The following is a 25481-nucleotide window of genomic DNA, read 5'->3' on the forward strand; positions in this document are numbered from 1 at the left end:
ATGTAAACTAGTGCAACCACTATGGAAAACAGTGTGGAGATTCCTTAAAGAACTAAAAGTAGAACTACCATTTGATCCAGCAATCTGACTACTGCGTTATCTACCCAGAGGAAAAGAAGATATTATACAAAAAAGATACTTGCACATGCATGTTTATAGCAGCACAATTCACAATTGCCAAATCGTGGAACCATCCCAAATGCCCATCAATCAATGAGTGGATAAAGAAACTGTGGTATATATATACAATGGAATACTACTCAGCCATAAAAAGGAATGAATTAATGGCATTCACAGCTACCTGGATGAGATTGGAGACTATTATTCTAAGTGAAGTAACTCAGGAATGTCAAACATCCTATGTTCTCACTGATATGTGGGAACTAAGCTATGGGAACGCAAAGGCATAAGAATGATACAATGGACTTTGGGGACTTGGGGGGAAGAATGGGAAGGGGGCAAGGGATAAAAGACTACAAATAGGGTGCAGTGTATACTGCTCGGGTGATGGGTGCACCAAAATCTCATGAAACTTATGTAACCAAACACCACCTGTACCCCCAATAACCTATAGAAAGATAGAAAAATAATAAAAAATAAAAAAATAAACATAACACCAAAACACAATATAGGAACTTTGATTAGATGCTTATTTGGGAAAAAATGTCTATAAAAGACATGCCTGAGACCAGGCACGGTGGCTCACGCCTGTAATCCCAGCACTTCGGGAGGCCGAGGCAGGCAGATCACAAGGTCAGGAAATCGAGACCATCCTGGCTAACATGGTGAAACCCCGTCTCTACTAAAAATATCGAAAATTAGCCAGGCGTGGTGGCAGGCGCCTGTAGTCCCAGCTACTCGGGAGGCTGAGGCAGGAGAATGGTATGAATCCAGGAGGCGGAGCTTGCAGTGAGCCGAGATCACACCACTGCACTCCAGCCTGGGCCATGGAGCGAGACTCCGTCTCAAAAAAAAAAAAGACATGCCTGAGACAAACAGGAGAATTTTAATGCAGACTGTGTGCCAGAACAATGGTGTGGAATTATTGTTCCTTTTCTTAGGTGTGATGATAGTAGTGTGCAGGATTGCAGGAGAAGGTCCTTTCTTGAGGAGGTGTATTTAGAGGCAGAGTCATCATGTCTGCAAATGGCTCAGGAGAAAAAGTGGCAACTGTTAAAACTAGTTATTACTGTACTAGGCCTTCAACTCTTAAAGTTTTCTTTTTTAAAAAACGGTGGAAATGATAAATAAATTAAAGGCAAAACATTTTTTTGATCAGGAAACATGAAAATACCACTAGAAAAATGGGAACTTATTAAACACAGCAGATTAAACACATGTTTTTCTCTGCCTCTCCCAAAACAGTCAGATTTTCTATTCACGTATAATTCTAAGAATAAAGAGAAGGAGAGAGAGCTGGTGGTGAGGGGTATAGGCCCACAAAGTATTAGGAATTAGACAGCAAGCAGATGGGGATAACTGGCTTAGTGGTGCCAAAAAGGCTACAAGCCCCGCTGGCCATGGTAGGTATTGCCAGGAGCTAAGACTTGAGTTCTACACACACCCTCCAGCTTCAAGCTTTCTCTAGGGTTTCATCTTCATCCTCCGTCTGAGGGACTAGGGAGCCAAGGAATGCACTGCTCTTGTCACTACCCAAGACTAGACCCTGCCCTGCTCTAGGCTTCCTGACCCTGCAGCACCATCTCCCGAGATGACAGACATGTAGCCATCTCTGCCTTCTGTTTGTGTGTTCAAAAAGTGAATATTTAAGACCTCGTGCTCATTTTTAATTAAGGCTCAAGAGGAGCAGACCAGCTCATCTAAGGGGGGCAAACAGAAAGTGAAAGAAAAGATGGACCAAGTTGTCGAGACTCAGAAAGACAAGCGTCGCGTGGCCTTAAACAGGAAAGTCATTTCTGGGGAACCAGCAGGAACCATTTCCCAGCTGTCAGATACAGACCTGAACAACTTCAACGGGCAGCACTCCCAAGAGAAATTCACCAGGTGGGCCTCCCAGCAACCCAAGGAGGGGAATGTGGGCCAGAGCCCACATTGAGGGTGTGGCTGTCACAGCACTGGAGGGGAACAGAGCTGTCCTGCCTGTGGGGCTCCAGGGGCCACCATGCCTACCCCAACAGGACAGGACTTCCAGGCAGCTCTCCTGTCTTCTCTTGGCCAGAGGGGAGCCTCTCACTTTACAAACCTGTGTGGTCATTTGCAGACTGAATCACTTCCGGTGGATCGTGCCAGCCAATGGCGAGGTAACGTTGCAGGTGCACTTCTCTTCTGATGAGTTCGGAAACTTTGACCAAACTTTTAACTTTGAGATCCTAGGAACTTGCTGCCAGTACCAGCTCTATTGCCGAGGCATCTGCACTTACCCATACATTTGCCAAGACCCGAAGTAAGTGTGTTTCATTTTAAAAGAAAAGGTTGACAGATGTGTTTTCGTTTTCCTCTGTGGCACTTTGAACAAGGTGGTTCTTACCATAACGTGGAGCTGGGGCAGCACCCCAGCCCCTCTTGTCGTATCAGCTTCCATGTCTTGGTTGTTGACTAAGAGCCACAGGGAGGACATGATACTACCAGGATTCCCAGACTGCAATAAAGAGAATGATCATAGGTGCAAAGGGGGAGGAAAAAAGCCTTCCTTTGGCAAATTAGTTTGCTTATTTAACTATTAAGCAAATTTAAAGCAGTTCTATCCTGTAGTGTAGAAACCATGTGTGACTCTGCATGGGCGAACTTTTTCCAAGCTACTGAACACCACTGTGCAGCTCCTACACAGCAAAGCACCTGGCTGAGCAACTGGCCACATTAGACCAAGGGACTCAGAAGCTAATTCATATCTCCCAGAACTAGTTTTCCATAGGGATTCTCAGGAATGTTTTCAGCGGGGTGCGCTGGGACGGAATGTCTGACTCAGCTCTGTCACCACTCCTCATTATGGAAGACACCACTGGGGAGTCTTTTTTTCAAGTTCACATCATACTGTCTTCTCTGGTGGTGGGAAGGAGCTGGGACAAAGAAGAGTCACTCTGTCTCCAGACGCCTGGACCCTGTGTTGAGCAGGGAATATTGAGTTTATGTAAACATCACGTGGCAGCACCGAACTTCTGTTCGGGCAGCCTCTCCTCACCTCTTCCTCTTCTGTGCTCAGAGTGGTATTTCCTCAGCGGAAGACAGACATGAAGGCAAATGAGATCATCTTTAAGAAGTATGTTATGAGCACGGAGACATACTACTTCGGGCCACTGCTTTGTGGAAAATCAAGAGATAAGTAAGTGTTCCATTATTTTAAAGCAGATTTCAGACTCCTGGGTTGGGCTCATGAACAGTATAAGTAGGATTCCTATGTATATAGATGTGACTTTTACTAATGCTGCCTCTTTTAGCCCCAACCACAAATCAGGAGAACTGGGTTCTTGTGTCCCAACTCCCTGCTGGACACCCAGAGGAATGAGGGTGCCATTTTCCCATGTGGGAAAGCCTAGGAGAGACTTCAGGCTTGATCAGCGTAGCATCAAGGGTTCGCTTTGGCTTATGTTTGGTTTAAGAGGCTGGGAAGATATTTCTGTAGTCACATGAAGCAGAGAATAGGTTATACAGCTTCAGTTCTCAAAGGAGAGGTCACTCTTCAAGGCAACAAAAGCCACAGACATAGATGAGATTGCCTGAGAGAGGACCATACAGGTAAGAAGAAAAGGAGTCCTAAATAACTACAATATGTGCAAAAGGAGGAGCCAGGAGATGAGAAAGAGGCCAGCGCTATTGGGGAAGCCAAAAAGACCAGTGTCATGGAGCCATGAGAAGAGGACATGGTTGCTACAGTGAATGCTGCAGAGAGGACAGAAAGATGAGGGCACAGATGTCCACAGGGTTCAACAACATGGAGGTCACTAGGGGCCTTAGCAAGAGTCCTGTACCCAAGCAAAGTGAAGTGAGAAGTCAGATGAAAGATAACTTTGGAGAAGCTTGGCTGTGAAGGGAGATGGGAGGAAAGCCTGGAGCACAGGGCAGGCTGTTTGTGCGATGTTGTTCTTATGATGCTTGCATGCCGAGAGGAAATGGAAGGAAGAGGTTGGAATTTCAGGAGTCAGGAAGGGCCGTCAATGGCATAGTTCCCTGAGACAGCACAGTGGGATGTGGGGAGGCTGGCTTGTGCCTGGAAGAGGGCCTGTCACTGCATGCCAGCGGGGAGAAAGGCGAGATGGCATCGCAGAAGGTAGGTTTACAATTTGATTGGAAGGGTGAGGAGGCTTCTACGCAATCATGTCTTTTTCTCCTTGACAAGTGTTGCGTGGTCATCCCTTGCAAGTGAGGGCAGTGGAGGAAGTTTAAAATCTTGAGGAAATAGAGGGGGTATGAAAAACAGTTTTTGTGGAAAGTAGGAGAGGGAGTGTGTTAGAGAAACAGACTAAAATTTTTAGGCAGAATTGGGGACCCATAGGTGAGATTGGTGATCAGACATTCTCAGCGATACTCGTTTTTTCAGTTATATACAAATTTCTTACCATATAGGCAGGGAATGAAACCAAAACTGGAACCAAGGTCTCCACCGTGACTTTACTCAACACAACATTTCGTGTGCTAAGTAGAGGGTGTTAATTTCTTGGCTTTCTCGGTGCAGCTCATGGGCCATCTTTGTCCTCCATTCCCTAATTACCTCCACTTTATTCCCTGAGACGCTGGATTAAAAAGTGAAGGTAAAGGTAATTTGCTGATGCTGGAGAGGATCTTCAAAGCCCAACAGGAGGGCTTAGGAGGGAAAAGTATGGTCAGGTTGATGGATATGAGGTACAGAACAGTCTGGGAGTGGGAGTCAGGGAAACGATGGTTATTCAAAGAGGTACATGTTTGGGGCAGCACTGGAATTAACCAGGATGTGGGGCCAGATGACAGTGATCTGGGAGGACAGTGACTATGGTTAGCCAAAACAAGTTCTAGTACAACTGGGTATTATTCACTTATTCTTTTTCTTTTCTTGTCTTTTTTCTTTCTTTTTTTTTTTTTTTTTTTTTTTTTTTTTTTTTTTTGAGATAGGGTCTTACTCTGTCACCCAGGCTGGAATGCAGTGGTGCAATCTCGGCTCACTGCAGCCTTGAGCTCCCAGGCTCAAGCAATCCTCCCCCCTCTGCCTCCCCAGTAGCTGGGACTACAGGTATGTGCTACCACACCTGGCTAATTTTTGTAGAGATGGGGTTTCGCCATGTTGCCCACGCTGGTCTCGAACTCCTGAGCTCAAGCAATCTGCCCACCTCAGCCTCTCGGAGTGCTGAGATTACAGGCGTGAGCCACTGTGCCAAGCCTGTTCACTTATTCTTTTAAACCGTGCTGAGCCTCAGTGTCCTCATCTGCAAAATGGGAAAGCAACAGATTCATGAGGACTGAACTGGGTAACGCACATGGAGCCCTTAGCACAGTGCCGGATGGAAGTGATTAGTGGTTGAGAAGGCCGCGCCCCTTTGGCAAATATTCACATGGAGAGTTCTCTGTTTCTCTGACTCTCATTTGGTCTCTGTCATTCTCTCTCCTTTCATCCTCCATCGTGGCCTGTCTAAAACCTTCTTCAGGTTATTCTGCTTTCCTAGCCTGTGCTGTGACCTCTGAGGATGTGCACCTTTTTCCCTTGGGCCTTCTGGTTTGTTTCGCTCAGTTACTATTAACTGAGTCTCCCTCAATGCCCACAGTGCTCAACTCTAAAGATCTCTCCTTAAGGTACAAAGGAACAGAAACTGCCTCCTAACAGGGAACAAGGCCAAATGAATTCATGTCAGAACAGTAACATTCTCTGAGGGTTTGAGAGAAGGAGGTGAATGAGGTCATCTGTAAAACAGATGTGAAATAAAAAATTACTCAAGTGAGGCCAGGCACGGTGGCTCATGACTGTAATCCCAGCACTTTGGGAGGCCCAAGCAGGCGGATCATCTGAGGTCAGGAGTTCGAGACCAGCCTGGCTAACATGATGAACCCTCGTTTCTACTAAAAATACAAAAAATTAGCTGGGCATGGTGGCGTGCACCTGTAATCCTAGCTACTTGGGAGGCTGAAGCAGGAGAATTGCTTGAATCCAGGAGGCGGAGGTTGCAGTGAGCTGAGATGGTGCCACTGCACTCCATCTTGGGCAACAAGAACGAAACTCCCTCTCAAAAACAAAACAAAACAAAAAAAAAGTTACTCAAGTGATCATCTCTCTCAGGGACATAAGCAGGTGGAAGGATAGATTTACGTATTTCTCAGAATTCTTTGCAATAATCATAGCTAACATTCATTGGGCATTTGCTATGCACAGCTGTCCTGAGAGCTTTAGATGCGTGATCTCACTTCCTATTCAGCAATTCTAAGTGGTGTTATCACCCCGTTTTAGAGATAAGGAGACCAAGGCTTGAGGGAGTCAAGTCACAGTGTAGCATTTATTCTCCAAGGCAAGTCTGCACAACTACAAACCTCATGTTCTTAGCCACCATGCCACTGCCTCCATGCAGCCACACTGTCCCTCTGAATTGCCTTTCATGTCACAGCCTTCTTTTCCACCTGCATTCTCATTCAGTCTTCATACCCTTAGCCCCGTTCTTGTTCATCCCCAGGTACAAGTCATCCTTATTCCCAGGCAACATGGAGACGCTAACAATCCTGAACACTTCCTTAATGGTGGTGGAGGCATCCTTCTGTTTTCAGAACGATGTCAAAGCAAACACATACTTCCTGGAACCCAACACCATGGTCCTGAAACCCAATGAGAAGCAGGTACAGTCATATGGACAGAAGTCACCAGGGCAAGGCTTTCTTGGGAAATTTGAGGCCTTGGCATCCTTGGTGTAAATGTACTTTCTTTTGACTTTTCCTTCCATCAGATATTAACCGTATGGGCCTACCCTACTTCCGTTGGTGTCTTTGAAGACAGCATTGTCTGCTGCATCAATGATAACCCAGAGCCAGCCATCTTCCAATTAAGCTGCCAGGGGATCCGCCCGGAACTAGAGCTGGAACCCAGGCAATTACATTTTGACCGGCTCTTGCTGCACAGGTCAGAGTTCTAGATCATGTCAGGACTGGAATGGAATTTAAAGAGTGTTTAGTTCTAGGGTAACAAACTCATCCTGATTTATTCCGGACTCTCTTGGTTTTAGCACTGAAAGTTCTGCACCCTGGGAAACTCCTTGGTCTATGCAAACCAGGATGGTTAGTAAACCTATTTAATCAACAGATTGTTAACTTGGGTTCAGCGGATGAACTTCAGCAGGGCCAAGGACCCCACCTAAGATGAACTACCAAAATATGCATATGTCTGTGTTTCTTCAGAAGAAGGACGAGCTTTCTTCAGATTCTCAAAGCAGTCTATTGCCCAAGAGGTTAAGAATCTTTGCTCTAGAAGTTAGAGTAAAAGCAGAACATTAGACCAAAACTGGAACTTACATATTCATTAATTGGAATTATTATTGGAATTGGTATTATTATTCTAAATAGAAAAAATGTTTATTTCTGGGGCTTCTGGGAGAGAATATTGTTATGATTGTCATGATATGTGTCCTGCATTCTTTAATCACCACCACCAGCCCCATTTCCTGATAAATACCGGTTAAAGAACTAAGTAATAATTGAAGTAACCAAAAGTGCTTTTTCTTTCCTCTAGTGAGTCATGATCATGCCACTACACTCTAACTGGGGTGACAGAGCGAAACCTTGTCTCAAAAAAAAAAAGCAGAGAGAGAAAAATATTGGTAAAAATGAGCAGAACCCCAGTAAATAGTGGGACAACATCAAGCAGTCTAACGTATTTGTGATTGGAGTCCCAGAAGGAGAAGAGAGAGAATGGGACAAAAAGTCTATATTTGAAGAGTAGATGGAACTTTCCCAAATTTGGTGAAAAAGCAAAAACTTACCTTTCCAAGAAGCTTAGCAAACCTTACACTGGATAAATATAGTTATAGCCCAAGTCTTGCCCTAAATTTGTGACTTTGGGGCCATCAATTAACCTCTATAAGCTTCAGGGATTTTTTTGTTTTGTTTCGTTTCAAGACAGAGTCTCCCTCGCTCACTCAGGCTGGAGTACAGTGGTGCGATCTCGGCTTACTGCAACCTCTGCCTCCCGGATTCAAGCGATTTTTCTGCCTCAGCCTCCTAAGTAGCTGGGATTATGCGTGGGCGTGCACCACCACACCCAGCTAATTTTTTGTGTTTTTTTATTTTTAGTAGAGACAGGGTTTCACCATGTTGCCCAGGCTGGTATCAACTCCTGAGCTCAGGCAATTCACCTGCCCCAACCTCCCAAAGTGCTGGGATTACAGGCTGAGCCACCCCACCTGGACGGTTCAGGTTTTTCATAGGTCATCTGGGGTTAATAATATCAACTCCACCTATTTTGTTTAATAGATTAATAACCAAGAAAGAAACCCACATTAAGTCAAAGTTTAGTCCAACTACTTAAAAGCAGAAATTAAGAGAAAATCTTGGAAACAGCCAGGAGAAAATGAAATGCAATATGACTGACTCCTCATCAGTAACAAAGGAAGCTGGAAGACAAGAGAATGGCATTTTTAATGTGCTAAAGGAAAATACAGTTGACCTTTGAACAATGCAGGTTTGAACTGGGTGGGTCTGCTTATATGTGAATTTTGTTTTCAATGAAACACAAATTGAAAATATGGTAGACCTAAATAAAACAATTCAAAAAAGGCTTAAGAAATGTTGTTCAACACCCACACATTAAAGAGAAACTACGATTTTTAAAAATCATATGCTTGGCCGGGTGCAGTGGCTCACACCTGTAATCCCAGCACTTTGAGAGGCCAAGACAGGCAGATCACGAGGTCAGGAGTTCAAGACCAGCCTGGCTAACATGGTGAAACCCCGTCTCTACTAAAAATACAAAAATTACTGGGCGTGGTGGCAGGCGCCTGTAATCCCAGCTCCTCAGGAGCCGGAGGCAGGAGAATTGCTTGAGCCTGGGAGGCAGAGGTTGCAGTGAGCCGAGATTGCACCACTGCACTCCAGCCTGGGCAACAGAGCAAGACTCTGTCTCCAAAAGAAAAAGAAAAGAAAAAGAAAAAAAATTACATGCTAAGGATATGGCCATTATCCTTAGCAAACTAATGCGGAACCGAAAACCAAATACCGCCATGTTCTCACTTACAAGTGGGAGCTAAGTGATGAGAACCAGTGGGCACAAAGAGGGGAACAACAGACACTTGAGGGTGAAGGGTGGGAGGAGGGAGAAGAGGAGAAAAAATAACTGTCAGGTACTAGGCTTAGTACCTGGGTGATGAAATAATCTGTACAGCAAACCCCTGTGACACAAGTTTACCTATACAACAAACCTGCACATGAACCCCTGAACCTAAAATAAAAGTTAAAAAGAAAAAAAATGTGCAACTACAAAATTTGAAATGGAATTTCAACTTCCTTTTGTCTCTGCAGACTGGAATCCAGGGTAGTTCTTCTCCGCAATGTCACGCTCCTGCCTGTGGCCTGGCGGATCACCAACCTCGAGCACTTGGGTGATGATTTCACCGCATCCATGATGCAGGGGACCATCCCCCCCGAGGCTGAGTATGGCCTGCACCTGTACTTTCAACCCACCAAGCCTGTCAACATCAAGAAGGCTATTCGGTTGGAGGTGAGGCTTCACACCTCCACAGACTTGGTTATCAAAGCACGTACGCAGACACACACACACACAAACACACACACACACACACACACACACACACACACACACACACACAGAGGTCTCCCTGTTACATGCTCCCATCTGATCCCCTTTCGATATCCCCAGTCCACAATATCTTGCTGTGCACACAACTGCAGGCTCCATAGAGGCAATATTGCTTATGGCTGATTTCCCAGTGCCAGGAACAGAGCAATCAATGTGGAAGGAAGGAACAAATAAATGAATGAAAGAATGAATGAACAAATGAGCAAATGGAGTTTCTGTACCTAGGTAAGCATCAGAGTCCTGATTTCACACACCTAAACCCAGTCACCTATCGGATTCCTATCTGGGTAAATGTCACCCTCCACCCTGTTGCCCCCAGCAGACACCTAGGGATCAGCCTTAATTCCCCCTTTTCTTAATGGCCTCCCTTCCAACGCAGGCCTCCAACAAAGGTTGCTAATTTTACCTCCCAGTGTATCTTTTTTTTTTTTTTTTTTTTGAGATGGAGTCTCACTCTGTCATCCTGGCTGGAGTGCAGTGGCGCGATCTCGGCTCACTGCAACCTCCACGTCCAGGGTTCAAGCAATTCTCCTGCCTCAGCCTCCTGCGTAGCTGGGACTACAGGCACATGCCACTACACCCAGCTAAGTTTTTGTATTTTTAGTAGAGACGGGGTTTCACCGTGTTGGCCAGGCTGGCCTCAAATTCCTGACCTCAAGTGATCCTCGCGCCTCAGCCTCTCAAAGTGCTGGGATTACAGGCATGGTGCCTCCCAATGTATCTTTCCCATCCACTTCTTTCTCCCTGCTGTTGCCACCACCTTGTCCAGGCTGCCTGCAGCTTCTCTCACCTGGACTTCTTCAGAGGTGTCCTAACTGACTTCCCTGTTGACATTCCCCACAGTGTCCAGAGGGATCTTTACAATGTTATTCAGACAGGTTATGCCCCCTCCTAATCTACTCTACTGGCTTCCCACTGCAGTAGGAATAAAGCCCGGGGTCCTCACCTGCCTCTGAGGCAATGCCTGCCTCCACATCACAACTTGCTCCACCCTCACCCTCACTCATTGGCTCCCATGCACTGTCTTGGCTCTTTCTTGGCTCAAGCCCCTGACCTTGCTGCAACTGCTGGGAATCTGCCCTTAGGCTGCTGCTTTAGGGCCCCCCAACATTGGTGTTTCAACTGGGCTTCTCTCACCATCCCTTTGAGAGAATCCCCCTTATGTGCAATAACCCACCCCGTCTTCCATCCTTCAGAGCACCCCCTCTTCCTAACATTATCCTGCTTCTTCCTTTACTTCTTATATGAACTGCATCAGGGCAGAATCTCACCTGACTTAACATCTGTCTTAGTTCCCCAGGGCTACTATAACAAATTACCATACACTGGGTGATGTGAAAAAACAGACATTCCCCTCTCACCGTTGTCCAAAATCAAGGTGCCGGCAGGGCCATGCTCTCTCTGAAGGCTCCAGGGAAGAACGCTTCCTCTCTCTCCCCTTTGGCTTCTGGGGTCTCCTGTGAGTGTTCTCAGCTTCTGGCTGCATCACTCCAGTCTCTGCCTCTGTTATTACAACACCTCTTCTGTCTGTGCCTTCTCTTCCATCTCTTATAAGAATATATATCAATGGCACACTCAGATAATCTAAGACGATCTCATCTCTAGATCTTTGACTTAATTAAATCCGCACATACCCTTTCTTCCAAATAAGGTCATATTCATAGGCTCCCAGGAGTTAAGAAGTAGACATACTTTTTGGAGGAACCACTGTTCAACCCCCCATACCATCGTATTCCCAGTGTCTAGCATGGGATTGGATGAAGTAGGCACTCAGTAGAACCTGATGAATGAACAAATGAATGAATGAATGAATGAATGCCATTGAGTTTTAATACTTGAACTAGGCCGGGCACAGTGGCTCAGGCCTATAATCCCATCATCTTGGGAGGCCGAGGTGGGTGGATCACTTGAGGTCAGGAGTGTGAGACCAGCCTGGCCAACATGGTGAAACTGCATCTCTACTAAAAATACAAAAATTAGCTGGATGTGGTGGCACACACCTTTAACCCCAGCTACTCGGGAGGCTGAGGCAGGAGAATCACTTGAACCTTGGAGGTGGAGGTTGCAGTGAGCCAAGATCGCACCACTGCACTTCAGCCTGGGCAAGAGAGCAAGACTCTGTCTCAAAAAAAAAAAAAAAAAAAAGTACTTAAACTGATTCTTCGACATTCAAGGGATCATCCCAGCTTCTCTTTGAATGCTTCCAGGAATACAAAATTTACCACTACCTCTTCAAGCAGCCTGTTCTCCCTTTAAACAGGTCTGTCAATTCTTCTTTGGGTGGAGCTCAGAATTCTCCCTGTCAATTACATGCATGAATCATGTTTCTACCTTTTGGGGCCACCCAGTGGATCTAAACTCTCTTTTCCCTTATCAATGGCAGCCCTTCACTGAAAGGGCTGAAAACAGATATTGATAGATGCATTCACTCCATGAATGTGTAGAAGCCCAGAGGTTCTGGTCAATGCTTTTAGCACCAGTCTCTGCACAGGCACAGACCTCTGAACCAGGTACCCAGACCCCTGGCTGGTGTAGGGCCTGAAGTCCCCCAGCTGTGCCAGCTTCGTCTTTTAGTTGCTGGATCATGGGGAGTCCAGGGGTTTCTGTGGTGGGGATGCACAGGAGGCAGGCAGCAAGGGAATATTGGAAAGGTCATCATGACAGTTGCTTACCAACTGGTACAGAAAGGTTTTTGTTTTTATTATTATTTTGTTTTATTTTTCTTGACACAGGGTCTCACTCTGCTGCTTAGGCTGGAGTGCAGTGGTGCAATCTCGGCTCACTGCAACTTCCACCTCCTGGACTCAAGCAATCCTCCCACCTCAGCGTCCTGAGTAGCTGGGACCACAGGTGTGCACCACCACACCCAGCTAATTTTTGTAATTTTTGTAGAGATGAGGTCTTGCCATGTTGCCCAGGCAGGTACCAAACTCCTGAGCTCAAGCGATCTGCCCACCTTGTCCTCCCAAAGTGCTGGGATTACAGGCGTGAGCCACTGCACCTGGCCACGTTTTTGTATTTTCCCAACTGTTGTGACCATCTCTGTGTGTCCCAGCCGAACAGCAGCCTGATTAGGGCTCTGAACAAAGCAGCATGGACCTCCGTTGAGCCCCCCAAAGTGAACTTATATTCACTTCCACATCCACAGAAGGAAATGCCTTCATCTCTGGTCCCTTTGGAAAGCACTTGGTGAATTTGTTTTATTTCATCTGTATAACCTTCAATTGTCCTTCCTATTTTCCTCAATTCAAAATTCAATCTCCCCACTGCCTCCGACCCACCCTGGGGAAGTCAAGAAATAGAAGGCTCCAGGCACTTGGCATCCCTCAGGAGAGAGGCGCTGCATAAATCCTGTCAGCCCATCTTGTCATCTGTCAGAGGGCAAGCAGTCAGAGAAAGAAGGCAAAACTCAAGTCGGTCCAGTTTGCTCCGAGAAACATTGGCAAGCATCTAATGAAAGAGAAGATAGAAATTCTGAATTAAAACTTGAGTTTGGTGACAGCTGCAAATTTTCTCCTGGCACCCAAAGCACATGCAATTGGGAGTGGGGGGCTTGGGCTTTAAACTGGAGCAGAGACAGAGGTGGACTCCCCAGAGCAGACCCAGGAGAGCTTTCCCCACTGCCCACCAGCTCTTTTCCTGGACAGATGGACCCTTTACCCCTCCTAGTTAGCCTCAAGAGGCAACAGTTGGTTCCTGTCATTTACCCACTTTTTGATAGGATTATTTGGGGATTTTTTGCTGATTTGATTGAGTTCCTTGTGTATTCTGGATATTAGTCTTTTGTCAGATGTATAGTTTGTAAATATTTTCTCCCATTCTGTGGGTTGTCAGTGTAACCATTTGTACCCCCAAAAGCTATCAAAATAAAATATATGTATATATAAAGAAGAGGAAAAAGGAGTCAACAATCAGGTCAGGCTGACAGCTGCAGCAGTTCAGAGGTGCCAGAGAATAATGAGGGAGGGACCCCCCACAAGCATGACACCAGAGGGGTCCCAATCCCCACGATATTCACAGAAATAAAACATTTCATATTTCCAAACATTAAACACTTGCTTTCTATGAAAAGTCTAGCACTTTCCCCACAGGTCGAGCCACAAACAAAGAACAGAATGATTCAAATTTATAAAATGAGTAGAGCAAGGATGACTTGGAGCATAAAGGTTTTCCGTTTCAACTGTCAGGGCAATGCCCACCAGGTTCATTTGATTTAGAAGTTAAAAAAAAAAAAAAAAAGTCGGGCATGATGGCTCACAAATCCCAACACTTTTGGAGGCTGAGACAGGAGGATTGTTTGAGTCCAGAAGTTCAAGACCAGCCTGGGCAACATGATGAAACCCTATCTCTACCAAAAAATACAAAAATTAGCCGAGCATAATGGTGCACTCCTGTAGTCCCAGCTACTTGGGAGGCTGAGATGGGAGGATGGCTTGAGCCTGGGAGGTCAAGGCTGCCGTGAGCCAAGATTGCGCCACTGTACTCCAGTCTGGGTGACAGAGTGAGAGCCTGTCTCAAAAAAGAAAACCACTTTCCTGTAATGTCTACTCCAAGCCCAAACTTCAGTAATGTAGCAACAATAAGAAAAGTCAGTCCCTTTTCCCCATTCTTGTATTCTGTATACCAGCATTCCCCAGAGAGTGTTAAGAGGAGCACAAATCCTGCCAAATGCTTGGTAGACATAAAATACCTACAGGGGACTACATTTCAAAAACGTTCCCTGCCATATCCCCTTTAGGATGTTACATGTTTCAGACTCCAAGCACCTACAGGTCTTGCTTTTACTGAAGAATTTCTCTTCTTCTGCCAGGTTTTAGATGCAGAAAATCTTCTTGGTGTTGTTCAGATTGAAAATATCATGGTCTTTGCAGAGGCATATGACATCGCCTTGGACATCACCTTCCCCAAAGGTCTGTTGGGCCCTTCAAGAAAAGGGTGTTTGGAAATTGGGTCTTTTGTATAGTGTATTTCTGTGTAGAGAAAGGCTAGTGTGTTGTCAGTAAAACAACATAAATGTATGTGTAATATCCCAACTTTATGCAATTGTCAGATTGGGAATGGGGCAATTTTAATAAATAATAATGTGAGCCCCAGAGTGATATTAGCAACATGACTACAAATCGTAATTTCTCCAACCAGAGATAGAAAGCGGGTGGTCATGGATGTAAAATTTGCAGAGCTCTTTTCAGAGCAGTCATTTGACAGTAAACACCTCTCCTCTTTCCTGTATTAGTTTTCTATCACTGCCATAAAATGTCACCATAAGCTTTCTGGCTTAAAACAACACAAACATATTACCTTACAGTTCTGGAAGTCACAAGTGCAAAATGGGTCTCACTGGGCTAAAATGAAAGTGTCAGCAGGGCTGCCTTCCCTTCTGGAAGCTCTGGGGGAGAATCCATTTCCATACCATTTCCAACTCCTAGAGGCCACCCACGTGGTCCCCTTCCTCCACCTTCAAAGACAGCAAGGTTGGGCCAACTCCTTCTCACGTTGCCTTTTCTCTGGTTCTCCCACCCTGCCTTCTTCTTTTGTTCTTAAGCCCCCTTGTGATTATATTGAGCTGACCAAGATACTCCAAATTAATCTCTGTATTTGTAGGTCAGTGAATTGATTCCACCTGCTTCTTGAATTCCCCTATGCCATGTAAGACAGCATATTCACAGATTCCAGGGATTGGGGGGTGGGGGTGAGGCTGGTATCTGTCCCCACACTGCCCTAACACCCGAGTTTCAGCTCTCCCTTTAGCCTACAGCTCTCCATTTCCCTCCTTTCCCCAAGAGGTCTCTTCATCAAAACTCACAGAATGTTAGAGCCGCGTATTAGTTTAGATGTCATGAGTCTCATGTACAAAGATCTTTTATTGCAGCATTTTTATAACAATGAAGAGTTGGAAATAACCTAAATGCCCATCAATAATGAAATAATAGTATTATAGGAATAATATCATGAATTACGGAACTGCCATATCATGGGATATTATGCAGCCACTAAGACCACACCTATGGGGAGTTTTTAATTATTTGGGGGAAATGCTTATGATGTTAATGCTAAGTAAAGCAACATAAATGTATGTGTAATATCCCAACTTTATGCAAGACTTTTTTAAATAGTGGAAGTTTTAGCTGATGGTAGACGTGAAAGACAATAATCCTAGGATGGATGGAATCCAGAGGGACCAGCCCTGTAGAGTGCATCAAGAGCAGCATCTGTTGTTTGTTTGCCCAGACTCAATTATAAGAGGCTTTTCTAACCATAATACTTTCAGAAAACAACTGTCACCATGCATTTTCCCCATGAACTTCAACAGGCACTTCCCCTGCTTCCCACTCTCATGCCCGCTCACCCCTGTCTGCCCTGGCCCCTGGTCTCTGCAGGAGCTGAAGGGGGCCTGGATTTTGGGATTGTCAGGGTCACAGAGGAGGTGAAGCAGCCCCTGCAATTGAAGAACCGTGGGAAATACGAGATCGCATTCAGGTAACTGGAATCCCATCGGGTGTAAGGCCATCAAGTCCACCGTGGGGAGGAATGTAGGGAAATACGAGATCACATTCAGGTAACCTGAATCCCATGGGGTTTGTGGCCATCAGGTCCACCGTTGGGAGGAATGTGGTCTGGGAAACTTTTCTTATCAGTCAGTCAAGGAAATCATAAGAACCGTCTCTGCTTTTTTGCCTCCCTTGGCTTCAAATGAATGGAATTCCACCTGCTAAGGGAGCAGAGATTTTCACATTGCTCTCAACTCTGCAGCTTAACAGGGGCCTTTAAGTGGCCCGGATGTACCTGGCCAGTTGGAACTGTGGGTGTCTGGGAGTGGAGGAAGAGACTTGGGGAAGAGGCTGGGAGGGGGAGATTCTAGGGGTGAGAAGAGGTCCCGGGGTGGAGGGAGAGACTGGAGATGGGTGACCTGGCCTCAAGCTGTCCTGCCTTCTGCCAGCTCTTATCTGCTTTACAAGGAGATAAAGAAAATCAGCAGATTTCATGTGAAGAAAGGCCTTTCCTTTTTCATTACATTCTGAGAACCGTGATATTATACAATCCAAATAGTGACTTGGTGGAGTAGAGCTCCAGCTTGTGCTCATCCCCTGAGATTAAAAAGGAAACAAAGAGGCTGGGTGTCATGGCTCATGCCTGTAATCCCAGCACTGTGGGAGGCCAAGGTGGGCAGATTGCTTGGGCCCAGGAGTTCGAGACCAGCCTGAGCAAAATGGCGAGACCCCCCCTGCCTCTACAAAATACAAAAAAAGTTAGCTGGGCATGGTGGTCGTATCACTTGTAGTCCCAGCCACTTGGGAGACTGGGATGGGAGGATCACTTGAGCCCAGAAAGGTCAAGTCTGCAGTGAGCCATGATCATGCCACTGCACTCCAGCCTCAGCAACAGAGTAAGACCCTGTCTCAAAAAAAGAAAAAAAAAAAAAAAAGAAAGAAAAGAAAAAGAAAAAAAGAAGAAACACGAAATCAGGGAGGTTCCTCAGCAAGGAAAGGGTGGCACAGGGGAGGAGGAGGGAAACACCCCTCAGACAGGGCCACACAGCCCTTCATGGCAGTGCCCACACTTTTCATTCCTTGGAAGGTTCTCCTTCCCCAAGAATTCACAATTGACAAATAGACTTTTCCCCTGTCACTTTGGAATTAGTGCTAAGTGGAATCTTGCCTGTTGGTGAGTTTTCTTTTAGATTAAGACAGGGGCATTAGCTGTGCTCTTTGAGGTTGCATGGAATGGAGTCACTCTCAGGTTGGAACAGGTGATAGAGGGTTTGTTTAAAGAATGTGCAGGGAAGTAAGGAAGCACAGGGGTGCAAGTAATTGGGCAGCCAGGGTCTCCTGGAGCATGGGGGTGACATTCAGAGCCCCACAGCAACTCCGAGTATCCCACCTCTGCCTAAGTGGGATACACCTTGAGCCTACGCCAGTCCCTCTGTCAGTCTCATGAGCCAGCTTCTTCCTGTGGTTCTTGCCTCACCTCCAGTAGGCCATGGGCTTCCTTCCCTAGTACCTCTGTTGCAGGGCCCCTGCCCACTCCCTGCTCTCTCTCCCCAGGTTCCCTGGTTTCTGTGTCACTGTTTGCTCTGCATGTACTGAAAGCCAGACACACAAACAGAGAAAGAGAGAATTAATTTAGTTGGTCCTTTTTCGGTATCCAGTGTCCCTGTTGGACAGAGATCTCCTGCAATGGCCTCTCTTGACCATGGGATACAGTATGGCTGTCTTTGCCTTGAGCATTAATTCCTGACCTTGTCAGTCCTGGCTAAGGAGAGGCGATCACAGCGTACAAAGCACAGTGGACTCTGCCAGACATAGTGGTTAAACAGGGTTGGAGACACAGCAGGCACTCAACCATGTAGAGTCTCCTCTCTTGGATCTTGAGTTCCCGGCATAATGACTTAGGCTGACTTTTTATTCTTGTCTTTCAGCTTTTCCGTGGACTCTATAGGGATTTCAACACCTAATATAAATTCCATGATCTCAGTCCAACCCAGAAAAGGTTCACTGACCCCAACAGAAAAACCCACAAATGTCCAAGTTTTCTTCCGTGCAAAAAAGGAAGTGAAGATCGAGCACCAGCCTGTTCTGCGCTGTCAGGTAAGAGAGCTCCAAAGGGAGGGGCTGCCTCAATGGCAGGATCATGGGACTCCCGTTGCAAAGAAGGATACATGACCTAATCCATGCTCCAGGAAGAAAAGGGGAGGGTTGGGTGGCAACCGGATAGGATACACCGGGATTGTGTTCTAACTAGCAGGCAAAGTCATCAGAATTAGAGCCAGAGAGGAAATGTGCCCCCAAGTCTTCAGGGAGCATCAAAGGCAGGGAAGCTGAGTCCCATCATCAAGTGCAAAGGACGAGCAGGGAGTTGAAAACAGGAGGAAAATTTGGCTATGTTGACCCTTGGCTGGTACACAGTAAGCTCCGTTTTAGTGTTTGCTAATATCATTGTTGATGCAATAATACAAAGACAGTGAAATAACATGGCTTCATGTCAATGATGAAAATAGGGAACGGGGTAGATAATAATAAGAATTCTGTAGCTACAACAGTGACTGACTTGCTCATTCTTCTTCCCTTTCTAGATTATTGAGCCCAATATTTCAGAAGGAGGTGAGATCATTGCCAGCATCCCAATTAAGTTTTCCGTGAATGCAGTATATTCCAAATACAACATCACCCCCTCCTCTGTCATCAACTTTGGAGCTTTGATCTGTGGCGCTCGTAAAAGCACCACCTTCACCATAGAAAATCAAGGTGTTACTGACTTCAAGTTTGCCCTTTATAAGCTGACAGGGGAGAGCCCCATTCATCAAAAGAAAGCGTAAGACAAATATTTACTTAACTCACTGCATTCCCTCTTTAATTTGTGCTTTATATTTTATAAAGAGCTTTCCTATATCTTACTTAAATTCATCCAATCCCCTTTTGTGAGTGAGGTCTGTAAGATTTAGAAATGGCTCATTTAGATTATGCACAAAAGCTGGGTGCGGTGGCTCACACCTGTAATCCCAGCACTTTGGGAGGCCAAGGCGGGCAGATCATCTGAGGTCAGGAGTTCGAGACCAGCCTGGCCAATGTGGTGAAACCCCATCTCTACTAACAATACAAAAATTAGCCAGGTGTGGTGGCGCATGCCTGTAATCCCAGCTACTCTGGAGGCTGAGGCAGGAGAATCGCTTGAACCTGGGAAGCAGAGGTTGCAGTGAGCCGAGATCATGCCACTGCACTCCAGCCTGGGTGACAGAGTGAGACCCCATCTCAAAAAAATAAAAAATAAAAAATTTTTAAAAGATATTATACACGGAATTACCAGTAGATATTGGTGTGAGCCCACATCTTTTGACTCCAGGTTTCATAGATTTCCTATAGAATATATCATAAATTTTAGTTGAACAAACAGTCTTCTGCCTGGAATTTTTTCTGTTGTCCTGGTGCTTCTGGTGTGATAAAGGACTTATTAGATCATTGTCCTATGTGTCATTCTGTACAACGCCAAGAAATTATTATCACAGCAAGCTCAATCAAAAGAAATCATAGCAGTGCTTCATGGTGGGGCTGCCTTGGAAGCGTGGAAGAGAGCAAGTGCGGTGATGCCTTCAGCCTACCAGGGGCTGTTGTTGTTACTGCCTGTTACTATTACTGCCTTCTGCCCATGCAGACACCATCACAAAGCTACCTTCATAGTTGTCCCAACAGCAAAACTCCATGTTCTTCAAAAGGAGGCTGTCAATCAATTCACCCAAAACAATTGGTCTTTTGAGTGCTTTTGGCTTCCATTGGGCTAACATACTCTTTTTGGGCAAATTGAGAGGTTTTTACTGATTCCTGAGACACTTCTGATTTAATTTTGACTTTCTAGTTAATTCTTTTAAATAGGATATATGGCTTTACATTGTTTGTAGTTGTTTTATATTTCTGTAGCTATTCTTTTCTGTTTTGACAAAGTTTGAACATTTTTTAAAGTGCAGAGTTAAATTGTGTAAAGTCTCTTTCTTCCTCATTTACTTTCAACCGAATTTTTTTACAATTTGTTTTATAACAATTTAATGTCTATAACGATTATAACTTAATTCTGTTTTGCTTTGCCTTGTTTTTTATTTTTTATTTTAGCATGCACAAGTTCATGCAAAACACACGAAAGGGGGTTGAACTTCAGGTGTTCTGGTCATTAAGCAAGTGAATGCTTAAATATATAAAATTCTCAAAAGTTTAAGACGCATTTCAGATACGTTTGAATATTTTAGGTGAACTGGTCTCTAGGCAAACTAATTATTGGATAAACTAGTTTCAAGGCAAGTGAACAATTACCAAGACCTATATTTGAACTACTGCTTATACTAAACCTTAAAAACATCACGACTATAAATGTGAAGATACAGAAGAGCTTAATTTATTTGCCATTTCACTTTTTTAAATGAGATTAAGTAAAACATTTGACATCCACAAGTAATTTTCTACAGACTGCTTTCCAGTGAACTCAAGTAGGCATTTAAAAATTACTATCTTCTTGCAGTAATTTTCAGTGTCCCTATAAATCATATTTAATAAGTATAATTACCGCCTAGTTTCCTTACAATTGTTAAATGAGTTTGGTCAGTGATTAACTAGCTAATTATGCCACTCCAATGTCCTCTTGGGCAAAGACAGGCCCCTTCCCCCATTCCTAGGAGAAGGGACCTTGCAGGAAAACAGACAGGTGGTATCTAATGTTACCCCCCACCCCACAACCTAAGGGTATATTCTTGCTTCTTTAATCAGAGCCAGCCACGTCAGACATGCAAGATCCCGAGAAAGTGAGAGCTTCTACAAAACTGGCCCTTCCAGAGCAGCCAAGTTCTCTGACACGATTCAGAGAGAAATCACCACCACAGGCCAGGTGCGTGTCTTTTTCCCTGTTCATACAGATACCCAGTAAAGCCAACTCCCAATTAGCTCTTGACACCAAATACCTCCCTAGGATAATAGGATTTGAATCCATCATGGCAGGAATATGAAATAATTATACTGAAATATCACTTGCATTTTAAACTAAGATGTTAGAGCCATTAATTTGGATATCCTCTTTTGCTTTAAAACCTTCATTGGCTTGCCATTGCCTTAAAATTGTTTCTACTCTTCATGAAATGTATTTTAATCAAGAATAATTTGTTTATAAGAAAGAGAAGCCCATTCAAACAGGCTTAAACAAAAGGAGATTTGAGGCTTGCTGTTTCTGGTAAGATCAGCTAGATGTACTTTTCCCTATTCTTCCCAACTAAGTACCACTAAAAACCCTGGGCGTTGTGTATAAAACAGACAGACTTCAGACTCTGAAAGGTAGAGAGAAGAAACCAGACCAGCCCCAGGGTCCTTGGGACCCAAGGAGGATCAAGGTGGTGAGTTCCCAAATTTTCTTTTTGCCTCATATCTCCCAGACTGGGTGCTGAAGCAGCCAACAACCCTAAAACATCAACAGACACAGACAAAAAGCAAGCCCCAACAGAAGCCCACTCCTACTCTCTTTCTGCCTGCCTAGGTTGCCCCTAGTAAGACAGAAAACTTCTAGATAGTAACTGTTCTACTCCAGCCAAACACCAAAGAAAAATATCTGGTCCCACACCACCTCTGCTAGCAAAGGCCGAATAGAGATATTAGACTCCACCCTTTCCAAGCTGTCATGAGGTGCCCCACCCCCTTGCAAGGGTGGCATCAGAGAAGGTCAAATAGGAAGCCAAGACTTTCATTCCCATGGGTGGTAACAAGCATCCCCCACCACCTCCAGTGCTGTTTGTGGAGATACCACATGGGAAACCATGACGTCCACCCCAACCTAGTGGAAATGAGACATTCCCCCGTCCCCTGCTGGAATGGTGTCAGAGGACCCCTCCATCTCCCATAGCATCAGCAGAACAGTAACAGGCACTCACCCGTCCCCACCAGGAAGGTATCAGTTGAGGACTAGTGGATAGCTGGGACACCCACCCCTGCCCAGCAGGAATGATGAGTCTGAGTGGGGAATCTGGACTACTGCCCCCACCTGGCAGTAGCAAGGCAGTGCACTACCTTCCCCAGCCAAGATAGTGTCAAAAGAAAGCCAGCTCAACCAGATTTAAATCAGATCGCAAGTATCATAGCATAGCACCCAAAATGTCCAGGTTTCAAGTGAAAATCACTCATCATACCAAGAACCAGGAAGAATTCAAACTGAAGGAGAATAGATAAATGCTAGATGACAACACTGAGATGACAGCGGTGTTAGAATTATCTGAAAATGTTTCAATGAGCAATTATAGGCATGCCTGGAAAAATTTTAAAATAGTATGTCTCAGCAAAGAAAGAAGATGTAGAGAAGAAGCAAATGGAAATTCTGGAATTGAAGATAAATAAACAAATTTAGAACTCAATGGATGGGCTCAACAACACAGAGGGAACAGAGGAAAAGAATCAGTGAACTTGAAGACAGACAATAGGAATTCCTGTGTTCGTTTCTTATTGTTCTCACAACAAATTACCTCAAATTTAGAAGCTTAAAGTATTACACATTTTTTATCTTATTGTTCTGTAGGTCAGAAGTGCTAAAATCAAGGTGTTGGAAGGGCTGTATTCTTTTCTGGAGACACCAGGAAAGAATCCTTTTCATTGTTTTTTTAGCTTCTAGAGGCAGCCCACATTCCTTGGCTTGTAGTCCCCTTCTATCTTCTTCAAAGCCAGCAACAGTGGATCGAAGCCTTCTCACATCACGTTACTCCAACCTCCTCTACAGTCATATCTCCTTCTAACTCTCTTCCATTTCTAAGGACCCCTGTGATTACACTGGGCCCATTATAATCCAGAATAATCTCCTCATCACAAGCTTCTTAATGTAATCATGTCAACCAAGTCCTTTTGCTGTGTTAGATAACATATTCGCTGGTTCCAGAGATTAGGATGTGGACATCTTTGGGAGGCCATTATTCTGCCCAGTCTAAACAAAAGAGAGAAAGTAGACTCTGTTTTGAGTCTCTTGAAAGTCTATTTAAGTCTAATGATAAAAAATGAATAGATGCTCAGGGATCTGTGGAACCATAACAAAAGATCTAATGCTGTTTTCATTGGAGTTCCAGAAAGAGTTACAAAAGAGGGTGGAACTGAAAAGGTACTCAAAGGAATAATGACAGAAAACTTTTCAAATTTGGAAAAAGATGTAAACCTACAGACTCAAGAATCTGAGCAAACCCAAATAGGAGAAACCAAAAGAAATCCTTACCAACACACATCATAGTCAAACTTCTGAAAATTAAAGAAAAGAAAAAAAAATCTTGAGCACATCAGGAGAGAAATGAACCTTGAATGACAGCAGATTTCTTACAAAAACCATAGAGACCCAAAAGAAAGTGGCATAATATTTTCAAGTGTAGAGAATCAATAACTGTGAACCCAGAATCTTACATCCAGCAAAAATATTTCTCAGGGATAAATGGAAAATCGACTTTCTCAAATGAAACAAGGCTAAAAAAGAATTTGTCACTAGTAGACTTACCCTAAAAGAATGGCTAAAGGAAGTTCTCAAAACAGAAAGTAAATAACAGAAGATGTAATCATGGAACATCAACAAGGAAGAAAAAAACATAGTAAGCAATAATGTAGGTAAATTCAGTAGACCTTCTCTTCCTGGGTTTTCTAAATTATGTTTGTCAATGGAAGCAAAACTATAATACTGTCTGATATGGTTTTAAATGGATGTAGAGGAAATATTTTAGAGCAGGGTGGAGGAAAGAATCAGTGAACTCAAAGACAGACAAGAGGAATTCTTTATAAAAAGCAGGTGAATGAGCAGTTGTTAAGCAAGATGGTAAGTACTATAATTGAGGTGCTTGTACATGGATAGACTCTAGAAAAATGGAAGAATGAAGTCTTGCTGTTCTGGGTAGCTGTGAACAGTTATTGAAGGCTTCACGGAGGAGGAGGTGCTTGATTTGTGTATCAGAATCATGTTTGGTTGCAGATAGCAGAAAATCCAACGTTAGTGGTTTAAACAAATATGGCATATTTAAATGGGGGAGGCAATTGCTGGTGTTGGTTTCACAGTTTATTGTTGCTTGTGATTCTCTTGGCCTTTCCCTCATGGTTCCAAGGTGGCTGCTGCAGCTCCAGCCACAACCTCTGCATTGAAGGCAATGAGAGAAGCAAGTTTTCTGCACTCTGTGAATAGCAATAATTATTGATTGAAGTGAACTGGGTTTTCTACATGTTGGTTTTTATGTCTTTTCAAGTGGTTTCCTCTTGTCAAGCAAAGGCTTCTGTTTCATTAACTTACATAATTTTCTACATATGTTTCTGTAACTCTCATCTCTTCTACAATTTTTTTTTCTTTCTTTGACTACCATATCTTCTCAGCCTTCAGTGAGACAGCCTCTCCAGCATTCTGCCTTTCAGTTGCAATGAACTTATCCTCTCCTCTACATTGGCAACTTATTTTAATGGTCACAGCCTGGATCTTGCATCACAAGAAACTGAGGTGCTTCTGAATCCTTGATTTCCAAGACCTCTTTCTCTGACTGCTTCCCTTTCTCCTAACTTTCTGCTACCTCAGTTCCACTCATTTCAGCTGTTCTTTGCCCCTACTATGACCTTGCTCCTTTGAGACAACATCATGCCATTTTCTACTCTTCTCCAACCTTCTCCTCTGTCAGGATGGTTTATCTGGGAATCACCGGTGCCCAGGACATCTCCTAGCATATAGTAGGTATTTAGTAAATAGTGACCAAATTAGTTAATAACAGCTTCCACATATGTCTCTGCAGTCACACTGCACAATGCTAGGGGCTGCATCCACACAGATGCCTGTGTGAAGAGTGCCACTAGACTCAGCACTAATTTCTGCTGTGGTTCCTAGATCTGGCAGGAGGTCCTTCACAAACCCCAGCTGCCAGAGGTTTTGCACAAATCCAGTTGCCAGGGTATGAGTCCAGTGTGGCAGAACACTCACACAAGTCATGCAAAGCAAGTTATCATTCACAGATAGGTAGCAAGAACTAATAGAAACTTCGTATTCATGGACAGCTGGTCCCCCAAGGCTCAAGAAAGCTGCCTTGACCAAATGAAGTCCTGCCTATGCATGCCCCACTTCACACTGCAGCTGAAGGACACCAAAAGCATTCTGTCCTGGATTTTGTGCTCCAGAGGAAATGTGGATCTCTGAGCTGAAGGACATTCTGTTCTAGGAAGGATGAGAACAGAGCCTGGGCTGTTCCAGACCCTCCCCTTATCTCAGGCCACTGCATTGTCAGCACATTCTACGGTCATCCAGAAAACTACAA

At 44.5% G+C, this 25481-nt stretch overlaps 1 protein-coding gene across 3 annotated transcripts in view; it reads left to right on the forward strand.

Moving 5' to 3' along the window:
* HYDIN (HYDIN axonemal central pair apparatus protein) overlaps positions 1–25481 on the forward strand; it is a 463051-nt gene that overhangs the window by 360759 nt on the left and 76811 nt on the right. For all 3 annotated transcript variants that reach the window (XM_050772650.1, XM_050772651.1, XM_050772652.1), the window contains 11 exons: positions 1796–2004; positions 2222–2404; positions 3161–3280; positions 6588–6747; positions 6855–7027; positions 9418–9616; positions 14526–14625; positions 16093–16192; positions 18132–18300; positions 18786–19024; positions 20962–21079. In XM_050772650.1, the coding sequence (XP_050628607.1) occupies positions 1796–2004; positions 2222–2404; positions 3161–3280; positions 6588–6747; positions 6855–7027; positions 9418–9616; positions 14526–14625; positions 16093–16192; positions 18132–18300; positions 18786–19024; positions 20962–21079 (1770 nt within the window). The remainder of the gene's footprint in view (positions 1–1795; positions 2005–2221; positions 2405–3160; positions 3281–6587; positions 6748–6854; positions 7028–9417; positions 9617–14525; positions 14626–16092; positions 16193–18131; positions 18301–18785; positions 19025–20961; positions 21080–25481) is intronic.

The sequence above is a fragment of the Macaca thibetana genome, chromosome 20 (assembly GCF_024542745.1).
Source record: "Macaca thibetana thibetana isolate TM-01 chromosome 20, ASM2454274v1, whole genome shotgun sequence".
Classification (NCBI taxonomy): domain Eukaryota; kingdom Metazoa; phylum Chordata; class Mammalia; order Primates; family Cercopithecidae; genus Macaca; species Macaca thibetana.